The sequence below is a fragment of the Chenopodium album genome, chromosome 17 (assembly GCF_948465745.1).
Source record: "Chenopodium album chromosome 17, dcCheAlbu1.1, whole genome shotgun sequence".
NCBI classification, from domain to species: domain Eukaryota; kingdom Viridiplantae; phylum Streptophyta; class Magnoliopsida; order Caryophyllales; family Amaranthaceae; genus Chenopodium; species Chenopodium album.
Genome location: NC_137850.1, coordinates 13,998,376 through 14,013,218, shown reverse-complemented (window position 1 = coordinate 14,013,218; position 14,843 = coordinate 13,998,376). Strand labels below are relative to the sequence as shown.

General features: G+C 39.6%; 1 protein-coding gene and 2 non-coding genes across 3 annotated transcripts; 1 reads left to right on the top strand and 2 right to left on the bottom strand.

Annotated features, from left to right (window-relative positions):
• Positions 1–1,703: 1,703 nt before the first annotated feature.
• LOC145590437 (small nucleolar RNA R71) lies at positions 1,704–1,810 on the bottom strand. The gene has a single exon (XR_014102036.1). It is a non-coding gene; the product is annotated as a small nucleolar RNA R71 (small nucleolar RNA).
• A 1,069-nt stretch (positions 1,811–2,879) lies between these two features.
• On the top strand, positions 2,880–14,393 carry LOC145588688 (uncharacterized). Its single transcript, XM_081645302.1, has 7 exons — positions 2,880–3,572; positions 4,374–4,504; positions 4,773–5,539; positions 6,144–6,634; positions 6,723–6,744; positions 12,905–12,966; positions 14,157–14,393. Exons 1-7 carry the CDS (start codon positions 2,880–2,882, stop codon positions 14,391–14,393), a joined length of 2,403 nt encoding a protein of 800 aa, XP_081501428.1.
• LOC145590360 (small nucleolar RNA R71) lies at positions 13,016–13,121 on the bottom strand. Its single transcript, XR_014101976.1, has one exon. It is a non-coding gene; the product is annotated as a small nucleolar RNA R71 (small nucleolar RNA).
• Positions 14,394–14,843: the final 450 nt, after the last annotated feature.

The following is a 14,843-nucleotide window of genomic DNA, read 5'->3' as shown; positions in this document are numbered from 1 at the left end:
GAATCACAATCATGCATAAGAGACTTATCAAGATAGGAAGGAGGGTTGGGGTTTTCAAAATTAACACTCTCTTCATTCTCAACTCCTTCACCATCACTCAAATGCTCACCAAAGGGATCCTCACCCTCTCTTGGTTGCTCAAAATCATCATCATCATCCTCAACACACACATTGGATTTGAAATTTTCATACACAAGCATCAAAGATGACTATTGACTAATGGCTGCGGCCAGCTGGCGCACGCCCATAGGGCCCGAGAGAAGGTAAGGGGCGGCTTTGGTGAAGCTTAGGGAGCAAGGGATTGCCCCCCTTCCCTTATGATCCTCACCTACTCTTTCCCTCTGTTTGACACTTTTTTATTATTGATTGCATTGCTTTTTCTTTTGATATTTGATTTAAAAATAAAATGGAAAAAGGAATTTCACCAACTCTCGTCCCACATTGATGGGAGAAAGGAATGTTCATGAGATTTCTCTATAAATACCAAAGCATTGGGATTTGAGAAACCTACTTGAGTTGAACTCAATAAGGCATCTCTTATAAAGTGAGAAAACCTTTAAGTTCATAAAAACTCGAGTAGTCTTATTTTGGTCTAGCTCGACTAAACTTCAAGTAAGGGCCGGACGGGTCATTGTTGCGGGTGGATTTCCGAGGTAGGTTCACGCGATTGTGGGACTTCCCCTATATTATCCACTTAATTTACTTTGATTCTTACATGCTAATTGTGATTTGTGATGAAGTTGAGTGGTATAACCCGAGCCCTCGAATCGTCTAATTATTGTTAATCTCCTCTTAGTGTTAGTTGATTTAAAGTAGTAGAAGTTACTTAAACCAACCCAATTTCGGCTTCATTTAACTTATATAAACGTTATTATCTCGGTGGTTGATTCAACGCCTCTCTTGTTTCGACCCTTTCTTACCCTTGCCACTAGCTATTGAGACCAAGATAGGATTTTATCCTTGGTAGGCTCGATGACGGCCTATCAAATTTTGGCGCCGTTAACGGGGAGGCAAAGTCACATTGAATGTATTATTGTTGAATGAGACTAAATGTGTGTATATGTATCATAGTTTTTCTTATTTATTTTTGCTTAATTGTGTTTTTAACTTGTGATAGTCATTGCTAACATTTTTCTTAGCTTTGGTAGACTTTGCATGACATGGAAGAGTAAGCAATCACCGCTTATTCTCGTTGATTTAGAGTTGAACAAGACCTCGAGGAACGTTAGGAGACTCTTGTGAGGCACACCCGAGTTCTCCATTGTCCATTCGGATTCCGACTCGAAAGAGGTTTTTGGAAACAATGAAGTAGATAACATGGGAGGTAACAATCCTCCTCCACCTTTTCAACGAGACTTTGACCACCCCAACGCATTCCAACTTTTGAGTGGCATACGTCTCCCCACCACAAATGCAAACAATTTCGAGCTTTCAGCTCAACTCATCTGTATGATTCAAAGTGATCGATTCGGAGGTAGTTCTCATGAGTATCCTTTTGCTCATTTGGACAACTTTCTTGAGTTGTGTACAACCATCAAGCAAAACAACATTACAGAAGAGTTCATTCGTATGCACATGTTTCGATTCTCCCTTCATGATATATCAAAGCATTGGTTGAGAACGGTTGAAGAGGTATCATTGAGCACATGGGACGAAGTCACTAGAGCTTTTCTTGGAAGTATTGTCCTTCAAGAAAGACCGCCAAATTAAGAAGAAAGATCACCAATTTCAATCAAGAGATTGATAAAATGTTGAGTGAATCTTGGGAGCGTTTTAAGAATTACGCAAGGAAATGCCCACACCATGGTTTTAAATCATGGATCATTGTACAAAGCTTATATGACAGTCTTACTCCTAATTCAAGGGCCAACCTTGATTCCAGGGCCGGTGGTAGCCTTAAAAATCTATCGATGGATGATGCATACAAAATAATTGAAGAAGTGGCAAAGCATTATGCATATGGAGGTGATCGAAGGCAACCTCAAGCAAAGAAGGGTGGAATCCACGACCTTAGTGCAATAGATCTTATTGCATCAAACTTCAATAAGCTAGATCAAGCCACCCTTACACCCTCGAGCTCTTCTTCACAAGTCATGTCTTGCGAGACTTGTGGAGGAAAATGATTACTTGTCCTCCTATTGCAACTTAACAAACCAAGAGCAAGCGGCAGCCATTGGGCAAAGAAAAGAGCAATACTCCCAACCCTACAACCAAAGTTGGAAACCCCAACAAAACACGGGATGGAAGCAACAAAACCAAGCCCCCCCCCCCTCTCAAAACCAATACAACCAACCCCATCCTCAAAACCAACAAGCTCCATATCGCCACCCTAACCAAAGGGATCAAAACTGACAAAGACAACAATATAACCAACTCACTCCTCCTCCACCACCTCCTCAAAATACTAGCCTTGAATCCGTGCTTAAGATTTTCATGACACAACAAGTAAGAAGCAATGCGGATATGACGGCAAACATCCAACAACTTCAAGCGCACAACAAGATAATTGAGAACCAATTAGCTCAAATTGCGTAACAAGTTGGAAGTTCATCTTCCAATCATAGTGGTCAATTCCCAAGCTCAACGGTTGTGAACCCAAAGGAGCAATCTAAGGCTATTACTTTGATACCGGGAAGAGGTTATGAGAGGCTGGTTATGAGTGAAGAGGGTCCACAAAAGAGAGATGAGGGAGTTGTGGTGAGAGGTGAGGATGATTTTGAGAACGAAGTAGTTGATGTTGAGAGAAAAGAGCAGCAAAAGAGTGATGAGGGAGCCACAAAAAAAAGATGAGGGAGATGAGGAAAGAATAGAAAAGCCCCCCATGAGAGTATACAAGCCCCCCATTACATTCCCTCATAGAATTGTAGAGAAGAAGTTAAATGAGAAGTTTTCATGCTATCCCCATTCTTCATGCTATGTCACAAATGCCTACCTATGAAATTCTTTTGAAGGATCTTCTATCCAACAAGAGTAGGCTTGAAGAGAGTGAAACCATCTCCCTTCAAAAGGAGGTGAGTGCAATAATTCAAAATAAGCTTCCCCAAAAGCTTGGTGACCCCGGTAGCTATGTAATATCGGTGAAGATTGGAAATTTGGAAGCTATGGATGCTTTGTGTGAACTTGGGGAAAGTGTGAGCTTGATGCCCTATTCAATTACAAAAAGCTGGAATGTTGGAGACTTGAACCCAACAAGAATGTCCTTACAATTGGCCGACCCCACGATTAGGCTACCTTTGGGAATTCTTGAAGATGTACCGGTTCAAGTTGGAGGAGTATTTGTGCCATGTGATTTTGTGGTAATGGAGATAAAAGAAGATACAAGGGTACCCCTCATTTTGGGGAGACCATTTTTTAACACCACGGGAGTGGTGATTGATATGAAGGAAGGAAGATTAACCTTGAATGTTGGAGATGAGAAATTTTCTTTTTCATTCTCACAAACTTTGAAAAAGCCATTGATTGATGAGGTTCATAGAATTGACACATTGGAGAAGGACTTAGAAGTTTTTCGAGAAAGATTGTATGAAGGAGATCCTTTACAAGCTATCATAATGGGAGGCTTAGTTGAGGAGGTAAAGAAGCAAAGGAGTATGATTTCTTGCTCAACCAACCTTTAGTCCAAGATGAAATAAAATTTGAAGTTCTTAACGTGGAAGTAAAAGAGGAGAGGACTACGCCTCCTCTTAAGGTTGAACTTAAACCCCTTCCTCCTCTACATAAATATGCTTTTCTTGATGATAGTGAGAGTTCTCCTCTTATTTTCAATGCTAAGCTCGATGACACCTCTCTTGAGAAACTCCTAGTTGTTTTAAGGGAGTATAGAGATGTCATTGGGTACAATATTGATGACATTAAGGGGATAAGTCCCACCATATGCACGCATAAGATTCTACTTGATTATGATCATGCTTCCTCGATTGAGCACCAAAGAAGGCTCAATCCAAACATGAAGGAAGTAATGAAAAAAGAAGTTATAAAACTTCTTGAAGCGGGCATAATCTATCCTATCTTCGATAGTAAGTAGGTTAGCCCGGTTCAAGTTGTGCCTAAAAAGGGAGGCATGACCATCATAAAAAATGACAAATGTGAGACCATTTCTACGAGGTCGGTCACCGGGTGGAGGATATGCATTGATTATTGAAAATTGAATAAGTCCACTCGGAAAACTACTTCCCGCTCCCCTTCATTGATTAAATATTGGAAAGACTAGCATCACATAATCATTATTACTTCTTGGATGGATACTCAAGATTCTTCTAAATCCCAATCCAACCCGAGGATCAACAAAAGACTATACTCACATGCCCATTTGGCACCTTTTCTTATCGAAGGATGCCATTTAGACTTTGTAATGCACCTTCTACATTTCAAAGGTGTATGATGTCTATCTTTCCAACATGCTTGAATCATCAATTGGAGTATTCATGGATGACTTTTCTGTTTTTGGTTCATCTTTTACCGTTTGTCTTTCAAATTTGATTAAAGTGTTAAAAAGATGTCAAGGGTGAACTTAGTTTTGAATTGGGAAAAATGTCATTTAATGGTAGAGGAGGGCATTGTTCTTAGTCATGTGATTTCTAGTAGGGGCATTGAAATAGATTGTGCCAAGATTGAGGTAATTGAGCGCCTCCCACCCCCTACAAATTTTAAGGGGATAAGGAGCTTTCTAAATTTATAAAGTATTTTTCAAAAATCACAAAGTTGCTCACTCAATTGTTGGTAAAGGATGCCCCTTTTGTGTTTACTAATGATTGTTTTCTAGCTTTTGATAGGTTGAAGGAGGCCTTGACTTCGGATCCTATCATTCAACCCCCTAATTGGGAGCTTCCTTTCGAGCTCATGTGTGATGCTTCGGATTTTACCGTTGGGTTCGTTCTTGGACAAAGGAAGGATAAGAAGCTCCATGTTATCTACTATACTAGCAAAACATTGGATGAGGCACAAAGAAATTACACAACCACGGAAAAGGAGTTTCTAGCCATTGTTCATGCAATTGAGAAGTTTAGGTCCTACTTGTTGGGATCTAAAGTCATAGTTTTCACAGACCATTCGGCCTTGAAGTACTTCTTGCCCAAGAAAAAACCAAAGCCAAGATTGATACAGGGGGTCTTACTCTTGCAAAATTATGACATTGAGATTAGAGACAAGAAGGGTGCCGAGAATGTTGTGGCCGATCATCTTTCACGGTTGCCTATCTTTGTAGGTGATCTTGATAACTTACCAATTAATGACTCATTTCCGGATGATCAACTATTTGCTATCCTTCAACCACCGGCACCATGGTTTGAAGACATTGCAAACTATTTGTCTTGCTCCATTCTTCCTCCCGACCTCACCTATCAACGAAAAAGGAAGTTTCTTCACGATGTTCGCCAATACTTTTGGGACGACCCCTTGCTCTTTAAACAAGGCGTTGATGGCCTTTTTAGAAGGTGTATCCTGGATGATGAGATTGAAGATGTTAACACAATGTGTCACTCATCACCTTGTAGAGGACATATGAGTGCTAACAAAACCTTGGCGAAGATCTTGCAATGTGGTTTCTATTGGCCTATAATGTTCAAAGATGTATGGGGGGTGTGGTGAAAGCTTGTGACTGATGTCAAAGAACCGACAATATATCAAGAAGTGGAATGCCTTTGAATAATATTCTTGAATTGGAGATTTTCGATGTTTGGGGCATTGATTTCATGGGGCCTTTCCTAACCTCTTTTGGGAATAAATTCATTCTCGTGGCCGTCGATTACGTGTCAAAGTGGGTAGAAGCGGTTGCATCTCCTACTAATAATGATAAGGTGGTGGTCAAGCTCTTCAAAAGGGTAATTTTCCCAAGGTTCGGTGTGCCACGTGCCGTCAATAGTGACGGAGGTTTGCATTTGCAAAGCGGTCCTTCCAAGCTCTCCTTGAGAAGTACGGTGTGAGGCACAAGGTGTCATTGGCTTACCACCCACAAACAAGTGGTCAAGCCGAGATTTCAAATCGGGAGATAAAAATGATCTTAGAGAAGATGGTGGATAGGTCTAGAAAGGATTGGTCTACGAAGCTAGATGATGCTCTATGGGCCTGCCGCACCGCATTCAAGACCCCCATTGGCACCACACCATATAAGCTTGTTTATTAGAAATCATGCCATTTTCCGGTAGAACTTGAGCATCGTGCTCATTGGGCTATTAAAACGTCGAATTTTGACCTTCAAAGTGCTGGTGAAAAGAGGTTGCTTGACCTCCATGCCTTAGAAGAATTAAGATTGGATGCATATGATAGTGCACGCATCTACAATGAGAAGACCAAGGATTGGCATGACAAGCATATCAACAAAAGGAAGTTCAAGGAAGGTGACAAGGTCTTGCTATTCAATTCCCGGTTAAAGTTGTTTCCAGGTAAGCTCAAATCAAGATGGAGTGGACCTTTTACCATCAAGAAGGTGTTTCCATATGGTGCAATTGAAATCTCAAAAGACAATGGTGAACCGTTCAAAGTGAAAGGCCAAAGGCTAAAGGCATACTTTGACGGTTTTGTTTATAAAGAAGCCAAGGTTGTTCACCTTGATGAGTTTGATTTCCCTTATTCACATTGTATCCGCAATGTCATCAAGCTAGTGACGTTAAATAAGCGCTTTCGGGAGACAACCCGAGTTTCTCAACCTCTCTCTCTCTCTCAAACTATCATTTCACATCCATTATTTTTATTATTACTAACTTTTCTCTTAATATTTTTTGTAGGTATATATTGATGAAAAGAAAAGTAAGAAAAATATTTTTGGAATGAAATAGTAGTCATACCAAAAAAAAAAAAAGATTAAAACCGTACAGCATCAGGTCTGCACAGACGTGCAGAACATTGCACGTCCGTGCAACAACTAGAAGTAGGCAGGAAGTTGAACATGAAATTTTCAAGTTTGGCACAATATCAAAACCCCGAAACAGTTTATTCCTGACTGAGGCTGCACATCCATGCCAACCCCTGCACGTGTGTTCAGCCCCAGTTTAACCTGGCAGCAGCACGATTTTAACAACATAAAAAAAATAAAAAAATAAAAAAAATTTCACACTCCCTCTTTCTCACCCACGATTTTCCTCTCTCTCTTTCTCTAAGTACCTCAGCCCATCGCCTCCTCCTCCTGTTGCTCCACCACAAGTGGATACAATGGGAATAGTGTTCAATGACCCGGCCTTCTTGGCCAACTACCTTAGGAATAGTAGGAAGCAAATTAGGCCAACCAAGTTCTATAATGACGACGGAGCCGACACCTTGGGGGTAGGGGGAGACGTTAGGATGCTTTTTGAGGGTTCCGGCCTAGGTCCTTAGCTAAATTTACAAGCCCTAACCTACAAGAGATTGACTCTTGAGTTCATATCTACCCTCTACGTACACCGAGATACGACTAGGACCCCTTGATACATAACCTTCCAACTAATGAACGCTAATCATAAGATGACCCTTAGGAGGGTTAACCAAGCATTTGGATGGCCTACTACCGAAACCATAGGGCGTAGGGATAAGTACCCCCGTAACTATGACGCGGGGGACTTTTGGAGACGACTCACGGGCCTTTTCGAGTTTAACCCTAGGTTCGACAAGGCCACGACCATTATTCACCCTGCCTTTAGGCTTTCACAGCGTACCATAGAAAACACGACGTTTGCTAGAGGCGACAGTTTAGGGGTAGTGTCCACTAGGGAGCTTTACTTCCTGTGGCACTAAAGTGAGGGGAATACGGCCCTAGATGTCGGGTCTTGGTTTTTGGACTACTTATAGGATGTTGTCACGGGATCCGAAAACATCACCATAGGTGGAATGATCACCATTATTGCTTCTTTTCTTGATCTTGGTTTAGCAGAAGCAGAGGTTTGTCCAGGGCCGACTCTGTTGGACATGTAGTCCCTACGAACGATGAAATGGATCAAGTACGCAGAAAGGGCCCACCCTTTCCTGTGGTTAGTGAGTAGGTGGCCCTATCCTACCACCCTGACCCCGAGAGCACCGTCATTTATGACGAGAGCAACTAGGTCTTTGAAAAGGACTTTCCCAGGGATCCCGACACAAAGGGAGAAGAAACAAAAGAGTAAGAGCAGCAACATCAGTAAGAAAAGCTAGAACAACAACAACAACAATTCCAACAACAATAATTTCAACAACAGCAATTCCACCAACAACAACAACACCATGGCAACAAGGGTACCAAGGCCAAGGTGTGGGTGAAGACAACCCACACCTATCATTCAAGTAGCGGATCTCCCTCATAAATGCATGACCACCGAATTCGAGACCATGAGGACGTTTTACGAAGACATGAAGACCTAATATGAGGACAAGATTTGAAGGTCTCAGATCGGAATTGGGCAAATTCTACAATGTGTACCGGCATTTCTACCTCGGGAGCTCAAGCTCCCAAGGGGGCCCGAGCTAATAAGTTAGTTTCTTCCTCTCCTTCTCTTTATGCTTATATTGTTTTAACATTGGGGAAAATGATTATGATAGCTTGGGGGGAGTGTTTCTCATCAGTCATTGGTTCATATGTTGGTTCATGTGTGTTCTCGTGTTGGCATGTTGAATTTGCATGTTGTTTGTTCCCTTTCTCTAACATCCAAATCCCTTTAATCCAAATTTGCTCCCTTTGAAATTTAAATTTCTTAACTTGTGAATACTTCTCTTCTCTCCTTATCTTGATGTATAGCTATGTTTTATCTTTATGCTTAGCTTAACTTAGCATTGTAATTATTCTTGCTTTCTAGTATGCTTTCTATAAAAAAAATTAAAAAATAAAAAATAAAAAATAAAAAAAGCCCAAAGATGAGACTCAAATGACGATGCTTATATGTTTTGGTTGCTTGACTCTTGAATGATAAGTAAAAGCTCTTTTAGAAGGGTGTGTGCAAGAGTTGGGGTCATTTAGAGGTCTATAATCTTGATTGCATTAGAGTATATGAAATGAAAACCGATGAATGCTCAATTGCACGTCTAGCATAGGATATTGTCAAATTTTCCCAAAGTAGGATATGTTTGAATCAAATTGCGGTCCCTTTCACCCTTGATTTGCCTCCTCTCCTCCCTGAAATGAAACTCTATTAGGGAATTAGCTCTTTTGTGTCTTGTGTAATAAGTGTCATAATAAGCCGCATCTTTCGAATAAAATAAAGAGTTGCTAATAGTTAAAAGAGGTGAGGGCAATGAATGTTGAAAAAAAAAAGATTAAAAACGCACAGCATCAGGTCTGCACAGACGTGCTGAACATTGCACGTCCGTGCAGAAGCAACCAGAAGCAGGCAAGAAGTTGAACATGAAATTTTGAAGTTTGGCACGGACGTGCCAAGATCAGCACGTCCCTATAACAAGCTGCACATCTGTGTAGTAACCAAACCCCGAAACAGTTTGTTCCTGACTAAGGCTGCACGTCCATGCAAAAAAAAAATTAAAAAAAAAATTCCCCCATAATTCTTAAAATTTTCACTTTATCTTATTTAGAGATCAACTTGTGGATGCCTCCAACACATTGTTTACTATGGTGTTTCTTGTGAAATTCCTAAGTTAGAGTGCAGTTAAAGGGGTTTGGGCGTGCATTTTGGGAGGTAGACTAGCATTTTGAGATTTTATAAACGAAAGAGGGCTTGTTACAACTTTGGAATATCTAGATGTGCTCTAATGAACTAGTAAAAGATCTAAAGAAGTATCCTAGTGCAAGCTTGTTTAGTTCTCCTTTTCACCCCCAACTCATGTGCACATTTGTATGATTGGTAATTCTTGAAAGTCGCTCAATCTTCTTGCTTGTGACTTATATCCCGATGAGTTAACTTGGGTGATAAAATCATTGGAATTGGTGTAGTTTGATAGTTTTGTTGTGGTTTGTGTGAGTTGTGGGTTAAGCTCATTGGAAACCCTCACGAGATAAAAACTCGTCCTCTAAGGAGACTTAGGGGTTTAAATTGCTTTTCACTTGTGCTCAAAGTGATTATAGTTGTTACCATGCGAATTTGTGTATTTGTGCTTCCTCTTTTTTACCTCTTCTTGGTTTGAATATTAGCAAGTTATTTTCCTTCTTGATTTGACATATTTGTTTTGCTTGAGGACTAGCAAAATTTAGCTTGGGGGGATTTGATAACTTGCTATTCGATATTATTTTAGGGTGATTTTGGACCTTGTTTACTTGATAGATTGGTGTTTTGGTTCACTTTTACTCTGTTATTATGCAATTTTTGTGTATCCTATGCTTCACGGGTTGCTAGTGTTTTTGTATAGTTTTTAGGTCCAAAGACACCCATTTGAAGGATATGGATGATAAACTGAGGTTAGAATCCAAGACAAAGGAGAAAAAACGATGAAAAGGACTTAAGAGACCCTGCACGACCGTGCCATATCTTGCACGTCCGTGCAGGAGTTTTCCAGCAAGATCAGAAGGTTCTGCTCAAGGATTTTAGAGCTTGCACGACCGTGTAGAGTTAAGCACATCTATGCAGGAAACCTAGCACGTCCGTGTCGAAGTCTACACGTCCGTGCAGATTGCCTGCCTAAATCAGTTTCAAACTAATCCTACAGTTCAAGGCCTGCACTTCCGTGCAGGATTTCCAGGCCACAATAGCTAACTGATCCTGACTGTCTTGCTCTACACGTCCGTGCCAAACCTGGCACGTCCGTTCTGACCTGCATACGTGCCCGACTCTTGTTTTCTATGTCCTTTTTTTTGGGGTCATATAAATACCCCGTTGAGCTCATTTGTACGACATCTAAGTTTTTAGAGCTTTTCTCTTAGTTTATAATCTTAGAAACATCAAAACTCCCAAATTATTAGTTAGATCTTAATTATTAGCTTGGAAACTTCAATCTCAATCATTGTAGAAGACAAGTTTCACCGTTGTTATTCGAAGTTTGAAGCTTCTAGTACTTTTTCTTACTCTTCTCTTCCATTTTATTTTCTTTAATTGTTAATTACTTGCTTAATTCTTGTATGTTTAGATTGTTATTTAGCTTAATCATTAGTTGAATTTATTCATGAATTACTTAAAATCTCTAGTTGCTTTATCTCCCATGGAGTATGAGTAGTCTAATTTTCTAGGGTTTGGGTAAAACCCTCAATGTAGTCACTAATTACTTGTTGCATGTGCTAATTTGGTAATTGTTGGGTGCGAATTTGTTGAGCTTAAGTGGTTTCATTGCTTGGTTTTTGTATATGGCCATTGCTAGAACTATTTATCCAAGCTTTCTCAACGAAGGATCGAGAGATGAACTTGAGTTAGCTCCCTTATGCTTAATTGACTTGAAATGCCATGAGAATAGGAATTTCCAATCAAGGGAATGCTTTTTTCATCGTGATTATGCTTTAATACTTGCTTTATTCTTTGTAACCACGAGAGTAGGTTGTATTTAAGATTCAAGTAATCCTTCTAGCTTGAGAAAGTAGTTTTGTTCTTTAAATGACTTTCCCTATATTATCCCCTTAATTTACCTTGATTGTTACATGCTAATTGTGATTTTGTGATGAAGTTGAGTGGTATAACCCGAGCCCTATAATTCTCTAATTATTGTTAATCTCCTCTTAGTGTTAGTTGATTTAATCTAGTAGAAGTTACTTAAACCAACCCAATTTCGGCTTCATTTAGCTTATTTAAATTGTAGTATCTCGGTGGTTAATTCAATGCCTCTCTAGGGTTCGACCCTTTCTTACTCTTTCTATTTGCTAGTGAGACCAAGATAGGATTTTATCTTTGGTAGGCTCGATGACAGCCAATCGGCATGTCATTTGAAATGAGTTGTGAGTACTTTTCTTGCTAGAGGTTGGGTGAAGCTCAACCTATTGGTAAACTGAGTAAACTTGGGAGAATTATTGATGTTTGATTTGTGATTAAACTGATTTTATGAGATTGCTTGTTAGTTCTTTATGATAGGATTAGCTACCCTTGATTTAAGAGCTTGATGGCATGTTATGTTTAGTTTGACAAGAAAATGTAGATTAAGTATGTCATTACTTATTGCAATTTAATTATGTATCTCCCATTGCTAAACTAATGAGGGATCTAAGTTTAGTAGTGTGAGTTGTTTTCCTATTCGCATGAGGTTTGTCTTACATATAGTCCTTGCTATCTCTTTTCTCTTTTACTCCAACTTTGCCTAATTGCCATGGTTGAGTGGATCCCAATCCCTAGTGCTTTTAATAACTTGATTTAGAAAAATAGATTGTTTATCTACTTGATGAACCCCCAATCAACAAAAGACTTTGAATTAGCTTGAGTGTTAAGATTCTTAGCAATTATATCCCGTTCCTTATGGGCCAAACTCTTACTTATCATTGCGCTTGGTTTGTGAGGTGTTTTCTTATAAATGTGTTTGATTGAGTGTGGAATGTGTGGCCGTTGCTGGGGAGCGGTGTTGTTGATTGCTAATTGATTACTTGAGTGTAGATCACCATAAAAGGAAAAATACAAAAAGAGTTTGTTTCTTTTTGGCTACACTTGTAGCCTTGTTAATAACTGCAATTGTTGAGTGTGTATGTGCAGAAACCATACCAGAATTTTGGTGCCTTACGATCCCGAGATTGAACAAACTTATAGAAGGAGAAGGAGAGTCGGTTCTAGGCCATTAACTAATTCCCCAATTAGAGAGTTCAACTCCGAGGAACAACAAGACCAAATGGGTGATCCATAACCACCACCTCAAAGACCTTTGAAGGAGTTGGGAACTTCGGGAGCTTATAGAGCTTCAAGTGGGATTGCTTCCGCTATCACCTCGGCCAAAGATTTTGAGATTCGACCTGCAATGATAAATTTTATTGAGAGGAGACAATTTAGTGGAATAAAGCATGAGAGACTTCTTGCACACTTGAACGAGTTTGAGAAATATTGTAACACGATCAAGGTGAATAGGGTCACTCAAGAGTTTGTGAGACTAAAGCTATTTCCTTTCTCCCTAATAGGAAGGGCTCTTGAATGGCTTAAGAAGGAGATAAGACCCAATTCTTTGAGAACTTGGGATAAGGTCAGTACGGCTTTCTTAGGGAGATTTTACTCTCAACAGATTACGGCCAAAGCAAGGGCGTTGATCTAAGGTTTCCGTTAAAAAGCTAATGAAACCATATACAAGGCATGGGAGAGGTATAAAGAATATCAAAGGGAGTATCCTCATCATGGCATTCCAACATATCAAGTGCATCAAATTTTATATGGAGGCTTGAGCCCCGAAGGGAAGACTATCTTGGATGCAGGAGCCAATGGCTCGATTATGATGAAAAAAACGAAGGAACAAGTCATTAAAATAATAGAGGATGTGGTGAGACACCATATGGATTGGCAAGAAGGAGAGAGGGAGTCTTTGAACAAAGGAGGGAGTGCGGGTTACTCCATTGACCACCGCAACGCCATCAATAATTTGACATCTCAAATCGCCAACCTTGGCAAGGAGATGACATCTATCAAGGCAAAGCTTGAATCCTCCTCTTCACACTAAGAGCATCCTTCCCAATCTAAGGGGAGATGTATGAGCTATAAACCTTCTATTTCTACATCTAATAACATGCCAAATGGATGCTTATTTTGTGAAAATTGTGGATCATATGATCATGACACCTCTTCTTGCACTTATGATTCCCAACCCCAACCCCAATATGAGGATGGTAATGAGATTGAAAATGAACATGTCAATGCTTTGTCTTATGATAATAGATCTAGGAATGACAATCAAAGATATTTACCACCTAATCAAAGAGGGCAAGATGGGAATTCCTATAACCAAAGAGGAAATGATTATGATTACCATAACAAAAATCAATGGGGAAATAGGAGCCAAAGGGACCAAAATCCTCAAGGTAACTACAACCAACAAGGTGGTTATGGTAATAATAACCATAATAAACCAAGGGAATTATGGGAATCAAGGCCAATATCACCATGGGGGAACTCTAATAATAGGAATAATTGGAACTACAATAACAATAGAGGTTCTTCTATTCAAAATGCTTCCAATTCGAATGTGAGAGGTAATAGAGATCCGCAAGATAACTACTATGCACAAGAACCTCCACATAGGTTTCCAATTTAGAGGAAATGATGGAAAGCCAAACTAAAATGTTCAACACTTTCATGGCCTCTAATGAAAAGAAATTTAGTGAATTAATGACTCATAATAAAATGCTTGAAACACAAATTTCTCAATTGGCCAATGCTTTATAGGAAGGGGCTAGCACTTCCAAACTTCCACACCAAGGACTAGATACTAAGAGACTTGTTAATTCCATATTAACTAGGAGTGGGAATGTGTTGGAAGAGAGTGTCCCTAAGAAAAACATTGAGAAATTGAACATGAGTGAGTCTCCTCTTGAGAGTGATTTTGAGCATCAAGGAGAGAAAGCCTATGAGGATGAGAAAGATCATGAGAAAGAAAAAGAAAAAGAGGGTGAAAACAGATAGAGAAAGAAAAAGAGAGTGATGAGAAAAGAGAAAAATATTGAGAAACAAAACAATTGCAAAAACTACCATATCCCCATAAATTCGTGAGAAACAAATTAGATGTGCAATTTGGAAAGTTTCTTGAAACGTTGAAACAAATTCACCTTTCAATCCCTTTTCTCGATGATATCAAGCAAATGCCTAAATATGCTAGGTTTTTAAAAGAAATTTTGAGTGGGAGGAGAAAGTGTTACTGGGTAGAAATGGTGAATCTCACCGAAAATTGTAGTGCAATTATCATGAACAAGATGCCACCAAAGTTAAAAGACCTTGGTAATTTTTCTATCCCTTGATCAATATATAAGATGCAAATTAATAATGTTTTTTTTTACCTTGGGGCTAGTGTTAGCCTTATTCCATATTCGGTATATCAAAGACTTGAGATAGGGGAACTTCTACCCACTAACATTA

Coding starts and splice junctions, on each gene's coding strand:
- LOC145588688 (XM_081645302.1), top strand. CDS start 2,880: ATGAGAAGTTTTCATGCTATCCCCATTCTTCATGCTATGTCACAAATG. Junction 6,745..12,904: donor ATATATTGATGAAAAGAAAA/GTAAGAAAAATA, acceptor TCTCCCTAATAG/GAAGGGCTCTTGAATGGCTT. Junction 12,967..14,156: donor CTTTGAGAACTTGGGATAAG/GTCAGTACGGCT, acceptor AATGCTTTATAG/GAAGGGGCTAGCACTTCCAA.